General features: G+C 41.5%; 1 protein-coding gene across 1 annotated transcript; it reads left to right on the top strand.

Annotated features, from left to right (window-relative positions):
* Positions 1-31: 31 nt before the first annotated feature.
* sirt7 (sirtuin 7) lies at positions 32-6831 on the top strand. The gene is made up of 10 exons (XM_006790700.3): positions 32-190; positions 296-433; positions 1731-1835; positions 1918-1988; positions 2084-2156; positions 2642-2740; positions 3630-3866; positions 5064-5144; positions 5256-5362; positions 5519-6831. The coding sequence occupies exons 1-10, from the start codon at positions 86-88 to the stop codon at positions 5718-5720; spliced, it is 1218 nt and encodes a 405-aa protein (XP_006790763.1). The 5' UTR covers positions 32-85; the 3' UTR covers positions 5721-6831.
* Positions 6832-8320: the final 1489 nt, after the last annotated feature.

Here is an 8320-nt window from a genome sequence, read left to right as displayed (position 1 = left end):
TTTTTTAACTTCCGCTTCCGGCTGTGTCTGGTGCTATGAGCTTTGTTTTGAATAAACGTCTTCTCGTCAGCTGATTGAAAACAGGATGGCGGAAGAGCAGGACGCCGGTGTTTCTTCTCGGGCTCAGAGGAAAGCTTTGAGTAAGGCTAAAATACTACAGCGGGAGAGCGAGAGGGAGGTCTTCAGACTGGTGAGAGGGGGAAAACATGCACATTTACAGCTAGCAGGCTAGACTAGCTCATGTTTGCTCTGTGCATTGTGAGGCTTACCCGGTCCCTCTGTCCTCCTCCCGCAGGTCGGGCGGGTCCTGAAAAAACCGGAGTCTCAGCGGTCAGAGGAGGAGGCCGCTGCTCTGCTGCTGCACAGAGACACTGTGGAGGAGCTCTGCAAGAGACAAGTCCGTAGAAATGTGCTCAAGAGGAAGCAGGAAGAGGTGAGACTCAGGCCCAGAGAGGCTGGTTCTGGCCTGCTAAGGTTGGTTTGTGAGCTAGTGGGACAACTTCAGAACAGACGTGGAGGCAGCAGGTTTCTGGGTTGATTGTGTGAAGACTCGGAGAGGTTGAATGGTAGTCGCTCTTTGTGCACAAACTGTAATAAATGCAAAAGGACTAAAACCATGGTAAATGCACTGGTACTCATATAGTGCTGTTCTGCTCTAAGTGGGCACTAAAAGCTTCATTTGCCCAATCACACACATTCATTTCTTACACCTAAGCACTTTTTTACACTTTTCACACATACACTCACACTCTGATGGATGCAGCAGGCTCAATTCGAGCTTCAGTACCCATAGATAAGTCAAAATGCAGACTGGAGGAGCCAGAGATTGAACCACTGGCCTCCTGAGCTACCACTCGGGTCCTCATGGACTGCTCATGGAGGAGCAGTATGAGGGCTCAACATCTACCCATGTGTGCGTGTGTTAACTCAATAAGAGTTAACACACATACACCCAGAAGCAGTATCTCTCAAAGAGCCCAGAAAAAATGTTAGCAGCTATTTTTTTCTGGTTTGTAATCCTAGACTTAGCCAAAGTATGAACTGAGGAGCTGCACCAGGCGTGGTTTAACTCTTTCCCCCATAAAGATGACATTTGACAAGATCCTCTGTACCCTTAATGACATGTATTGACACCTCAGTACCAATATACTCTGGTTTGAGTTTGACGACCACTAGAATAGTTTATGAAGGTCAGCTGCATAGGTAGAGTCCACCCTCACCCATTTCTGATGAAAACCCAGTCATTTTGTTTTATAAGCAGGCCTGTAATATGGTAAAAACCACTCCGTTCAGAAAAGAGCTTCAAGGGTTATTCCTAGTAGGCTAGAGCAAGGTAGAAGACATTACTTATTAAAACATCCTGCGTATACTTCCTCTCTTAGAAGTATTTGTGGTGATTAAAAACAACTTTCATTAAAGATCATGGTTGGGTGACAGTGTCCTCCTGCTGTTGTGACAGCGTCTAGCTCTTTCTGCTGTGAGAGGGCAGCGAGGCTTCAGAGTGAAACGTACAGTAGTTTACTGCATGATTTTAAAACATAAAACTGCTTCTTTTGCTTCAGACTTCCTCCCTTCAGTGATCATTTTACATTATTTTGTCATGGTTTAAAAAAATCAGATGCAAACCATCGTCACCGTCACTCCCTGACCCACCCTCCAGGCAAACAGTCTATTTCTGATTATTTTTGAAGCTCTAATGGTCTTCAGTACAGCTCTGATGTCTTTTTCAGGTATTTGATGGTGTTGATGAGCTGAAAAATAAAGTCAGGCAGCTCGCTGTGGCAGTCAAACAAGCCAGTCACCTGGTGGTTTACACCGGAGCCGGTATCAGCACGGTATCTTAAACTCTTTCTCTTCATTTTCGCCTTACTTTTCCTTTTTAAACTTTCACAAAACTGACATCGTCTGTAATTTCAGGCAGCTTCTATCCCTGACTACAGGGGCCCTAACGGGGTATGGACGCAGCTACAGAAGGGTCGGGCCATTAGGTGAGATACAGAGTCTTTACTGTGGTATGAAATATATGTATTACTCTCCCCTAGTGCGTTCTGTTTGATTTATCTCTGCGTTTCTTTACAAACAGCTCGTCAGACCTGAGTAAAGCGGAGCCGACGCTCACGCACATGTGCATTAAGATGCTTCATAAGGAAAAGCTGGTATGTCACACCAAAGTCCAAAAACATATTTGAATTTCCATTTAAATGAGTGATTAGAGATTTGTAACTTCAGTTTCAATGGTTACTGCGACATAAAACAGCATCTAAAGACTCATCAGTTAAATCCAATAATTTAAAAAAAAGCTTCAAGTTAAAAACGTTATTTACTTTTTCCAGTTATTCTGACTTATTCCGGTCATTCCGACAGAAGCTTCAAAATAACTTCAAGGATGTTCCAAAAATGGCAAGACTTATTCCAGAAGGATTTTAATAAGATTAGCCAAGAAAAACAATAGCTACATTTAGCAGAACTTTACTATGATAACAAGCAGATGTGTGTATGTTTTTCCTGGTCTGGCATTGATAAGGACAGGACAGCGTCCATCTTTAGCGTTACAGAATATTACCTCGGTTTTGCTGCGTCTCCTCCTTGTAGCATCTCTGCTCGCATCACATTGTTCTGTCTTTGTTTGCTCTGTGTAAAGGTTAAGCACGTTGTGTCTCAGAACTGCGATGGACTCCACCTGCGTAGCGGTCTGCCCAGACACGCCCTCTCTGAACTCCATGGAAACATGTTTATTGAGGTAAGAACCACGCATCCTCAGTTCTTAGACTTTGTAGAAAGCCTGGAAAGAATTTGCTGAGAGGTTTCTAAAAACAGCATCTAAGCCTAAACCCCTACAGATCCAGACGTGTTTGTTTCACGTCAAAAAAATATTTCTCAGGTGCATCACGTCTTAAAAGCGCTGGAGGTTAATCTTGCCTTTCAAGAGCCGTCACACACGCTGCTTAAATTGCTGCTCGACTCTTCACATAGGCCCGTTTAATGTAATTTGTGAGCTCCCATCACTGGCTGCCTCGTCATTTAGTGTCTGTGCAGTCCTGACCAAAGATTTTTATGCAAATGGGAGGGATTTGCATGAGAATATTACAAGCGCTCAGGCTAAGTGATTAACTGTTAGAGGTGATCCAGATATTAAGTAAATATGTTTTTTAAAAGGATTGCAGACCAATGTGAGAGGGGCCAAAATTGCTGTGAGATGTCATTGTGATGTTATTGAGAAAGATATGACAAACTAATCCCGATCCAGATATCTTTCCTGGATGCAGGGATTTGATTCATTCTTGGTGTGGAGGGAATTTTCAGCCTCAGGCAAAGTTATGCAGTCTCTGACTGCTCTTATCCTTTAAATTTTCCAGGCTTGGGATTAGTAAAGGTCTCTGAATTGAGTAATTGAATAAAGAAATTTGAAATGTAGAAGTGAATTGCATCAGCAGTGTAAAGCATGCATGGATGAGTGAACACTAAAAGTTGAAAGAGTAGAAGAAGCCCTAACATTGGATGTGTGTGCAGCAGGATTAAATGTAAAACATGAATTGATAAACATTACAATACATTTCTTACTGGCCTCAAACTCTTTATTCAGAGAGTTTAAACTGCTCTGAAACGCTGGGTTTCCCTTCTGTCGGTAGGTGTGCACATCCTGCTCCCTGGTCAGGGAGTACGTGCGTTTATTTGATGTGACCGAGCGGACGTCGCTACACCGCCATGGGACGGGACGGAAGTGCAGCCACTGTGGCGCCGAACTGAGAGACACCATAGTGCACTTCGGGGAACGTGGGACCCTCGAGCAGCCTCTCAACTGGAGGGGAGCAACAGAAGCTGCCAAGATGGCGGATGTTATACTCTGTTTAGGCTCCAGTTTGAAGGTAGGATTTATAAAGCTGTCTTAGTCTGTAAATGTAATCTAGGTTAGGTTGCATACATTGTACAGTTTTATACCAGTTAAACAGCATGTGCCCTCAAGAACAGACGTGAGTTTGCTTAAAACTGAGCAGTCCAAACAAGATTTGAGCCCACAGTAAAGTGACAATAAACCCTAAGGCTTAGGGTTTTGTCTAAGCTTTTTCTCTGTAAGTGCTTACCCATATACACACATTCATACTCTGATGGATGCATCTTGCCAAAGGATACTTGGCATGCAGACTAGAGCAGAGCTGCGGTGTAGATTTCCCCAGTAGCTCAGTCATGTGCACCTTTAGTGTCTCCTGGTTATTAATGATCCTGGAGCATTCAAAAGGTCACAGCCTCTTTTATTATTCAGTTAGTAGTTTTTTTTAATCATATTATGATGCAAAGAAGGGTTCCCACACTCCCACACGACTTAAATCTGGGACTCTCCACCATTTGACCCTAGAACTGAAGAAGTCCAGACGCTTTTCTTTCCAAGCTCCTTAGACAAAGGGTTCCCCTTGTCCTGCCAACTCAGTTTTCTTTTATTTCACTTGCAGGGATTTTTTTTTTTTTTTTACTTTATCCAACATCTCTCATTAGCAGTTGTATTTCAGGTAAATGCAGAAAAAACATATGAAGAACTTATCAGTTACTACTGCGAGTTAATTTATAACTACATTTGAGTTGTAATAATGTCAATATTGACTTCATTTTTAACAACACAGTACTTTAATTGTACTGTTTACATGGACGGCTAACTCCTCCTGGTTCTGGTTTTCATGCAGTAGACCAGTATATAAGTTAAAGTTTACCTTAAACCTTATAATATAGTCTAAATATATGTACAATATAAAATCCCCAAATATTTATTGATGTAATTCCATTTGTGAAGAGGGAAAAACCCATTTATTCATTTTACTGTGTGTTACGTTCCCCTGCAAGGGGTCTAGGCGATGAGGGGGAAGTAACAAAATGTGTCCGGGTCAGAAAAAGAAGACAGAGGCAAAATGGTTAAATTAAAGAGTTTTTGCAGAGGGACGTAACGCTGTGTGAAAGAAGCAGAAATCAAGTAGTAGGACAGTTAAATTCCAGCTATATGGCTTTATTAACTTTTTAAAGGAACCTCTATTTTGACGAGTGGTTTCCCTTTGTACTGCCTCTTGCTCTTTCAGGTGCTGAAGAAATACACTTCTCTGTGGTGCATGAACAGACCAGCAAGCAAAAGGCCCAAACTCTACATTGTCAACCTTCAGGTACATTTAATTTTTTTCAGTATAGGTGAAAAACATTCAGATAAATAGATGAGATGCGGGTAAAGTTCCGAATGCTCAGTGGTTCATTATGCACTGGCGTTTTTGTTTTAGTGGACACCAAAAGATGATCTGGCTGTGCTGAAAATTCACGGCAAGTGTGACGATGTCATGAGACTCCTCATGGAGGAGCTGAACCTTCAGATTCCTGCATATAACAGGTAGGATGATAACGCCCATCAAACACAGATGATGTAAATAATATTGGCTTATTGATATAAAATCTGTCATTCAGATAGACAGATGGAAAATTACAAAGAAAACAATTTAGCCGAATAGTTCACTGCCCTGAGTTCTCCTCGTTTTTTTTTTATCAGGGCAGACGATCCCATCTTCACTCTGGCTACACCTCTGCAGCTTGAAGAGGTGCGAAGCCACTCTCGTGAGGTCGTAGCGCCTCCCAATGATCAAAATGACTGCTCAGATGACCCCGAGGAGCAGAAACCCACATCTGTGCAGGGCGGCTGGTTCGGACGAGGGTACGGCAAAGGAAGGCAGAAGAAGAAAAAAGTTGCGTGACTGACAGGAGATTGTGAACTTTTTGGTCACTGCCAGCAATTTATCCCATCAAGAGATTCAAGTTTCAGTCCCGTGATGATGGAAAGTTGGACTTGAAGCTTCTGGGGTGCTGTTTTGTAGGATTGTGTACTTGCCATTAGGAAAATGGCACATTGCACTGAACTGTCGTGTTGTACAGCGTACACTTTAGAGTGATACCTGGGTTCAGAGCAGGGTTTTGTTAAGCAGCTGCAGTTTGTTATGTTTCTGTGTTCATGGCAGCTAAGCCAGCTGGGTTAGACAGAGCCAAATTTTAGCTCAGTGTGGCTAGGGTGTTTTTTTTTCTTTTCTTTTTTTGTCTTTTACAAAATTGACAAGAAAGGTCTTAAAATGTGTCAGAAAATGAGGTCCTGTAGGGGTTTGGTTTTGTTTTTTTGTGAATGGATCACTTTTGACACCATTTCAGGTGTTTTTACCAGACTGGTAACAGGTGCTTCTTAGAGCCTGACTGATATCACCAATATCAGTATCTGCATTTCCCACAAACACAGCCAGCTGATGTGAGTAAAGGTGGGGGGTAAACAAGTAATTCATGGCTTACTGGAACAAAACAGAATTATTTTTAAATATTATCCTAGTAAGTCTTCATAAAGAATGACAAATGTTAGAAAAGTCTTTGTTTTTATGTGTCTGAAAGGGGAAATAATATCACCAAATATTGGTGTAGCTCGTATTCCTGTATCGGTTGGGCTCTACAGTGTCTAATTTACCCTCTGCTGGTGTAGTATGACCATGATGTATTAAAACATGGATATCTGAGGGCAGAGTACTTCATAAATACTGTATCATCAGAAGAACATGAGTGGCAGATAACAACAGCAGCTTAAGCAAAAGTCCATTTTGAATTATGCTTTTCTATCTTTTACACATGTACTGATTATAGTAGAATATATTTTTGTAGTGTTTGTTTTTCATATGTTCAAGACTTTGTGTTGATGTTTATTTTAAAGGTTTATGTTGGCCGTACTTAATTATTGTGTGCTTCCCTTGACTCTGCTGTAATCCTTCCTCAGGTATGCAGGCTGGTTAGTACAGCCGCTACTGTATTACATTTGTTTACGTTTAAACTTTTGTGTGATTTTTTTTTTTTTTCTTTTCTTTTTTTAATTAAAAAAAAAAAAATGTTTACAGCATAGGAAGGTAAGCTGAGTTTTGCGTTAAATTACTGTTTGCTTAAGTGATTGGAAACAGCAGCCAGAGTCATTGTGTCTGTTATTTTATCTCAGGAAGAACCTTTAGTGTCAACAGTCTCATCATGTTTGGTATAGTGTTACACATTATCAAAAAAAGTGCAGGCTGTCTTTGATAAGCTAGTGTCGGCATTCCTAAAACTCAAACCAGTGCTAAACCTGAATGTGAAGCCTCGTTGGTTTTTGCTGTATTTCTTTTCTCTCTCACACGCAAAGATGTATTTGTGAGAAAATAAATCATGATGCAATGAATTTTCTTTCTGCTACCATTTGTTTGATTAAAAATAAACTATATCGGATTTGGTGCTCTAACTTATCCTATTGCCTTTGTAGGTTGTGTATAATTCTATACAAAATAGGAAATGGGTGCAAACAGAAATGAAAATGCTGTATCTAATCCAAAAACAGTTTGTACAACTAATGAGCTTGAAAGTCAATATTTAGTAGGATTACGTTTATTCTTCAGCACAGCCTGAACTCTCTAAGCAAAGAGAGCTGATGTGAAGTGGTGTATGACTAATATCTTTATCCCAGTAAAATATATTTCATGGCGATTTTGGGCAAAAATTTTCTTCCCCCAAAATACTGCTTCAATAACATTGAGGTGCAGGAGGCCAATCCATTCATCGCTGTCAAACACACTGTCAGCAAAAGTGCTCCTGGATAGGAAAACTGTACCTCTCTCCTGAGCTCCTCTGAACATACTGCTGATTGGTTAAATAAAAACAATCGCATTTGGACTCATCACTTCATCAGACCTGTTGCCACTGAAAACTAGCTTTTTCTCCATGTTTCACTTCCTTAAATGGCTTCTTAATACAATCCCACTTCCACCGAGACCATTTCCACTGATCAATGGCCATGAGGACCATTCACAGAGAGTTGGGGAATGGCTGCAATCACAGCATTGTAAGATGGCGAAAGATGTACCCTTAGTCCCCCTCCTCGATTCAGAGATGGTCTTTCCCTATTCACGTAAATGGCCTCCTTGACTCCGCGCTCAAACCAGCGTTCCTCCATGTCCAGGATGTGTACATCCTCATCATTAAAAGGGTGTCCACTGGCCTGTAGGTGTAAATAGAGTGCGTCCTGGCCTGACGAGGTGGCTCTTCTGTGTTGTACCATCCGCTTCGCCAGAGGTTGTTTGGTTTCCCCGATGTATAAATCCTGGCAATCCTCCTGGGCTTTGATCAGTGGTTGTTGATCAATGGTCATGAGAATTTGCATAATTATAATGAAGGAACTGACCTCCCAGCCCATTGTTCCTTCAGTGGGCTGGTTTCAGTCATTATGCAAATGTTGTATTTATAAGGTTGGGGAAACCTGCAGTCAGCTGAGACTGAAGAAGTCACTTGGATGAGTGACGAAACG

Source organism: Neolamprologus brichardi, chromosome 6 (genome assembly GCF_056152115.1).
Source record: "Neolamprologus brichardi isolate AB-2024 chromosome 6, ASM5615211v1, whole genome shotgun sequence".
Classification (NCBI taxonomy): Eukaryota; Metazoa; Chordata; class Actinopteri; order Cichliformes; family Cichlidae; genus Neolamprologus; species Neolamprologus brichardi.
This window is presented reverse-complemented; position numbering and strand designations above follow the sequence as displayed.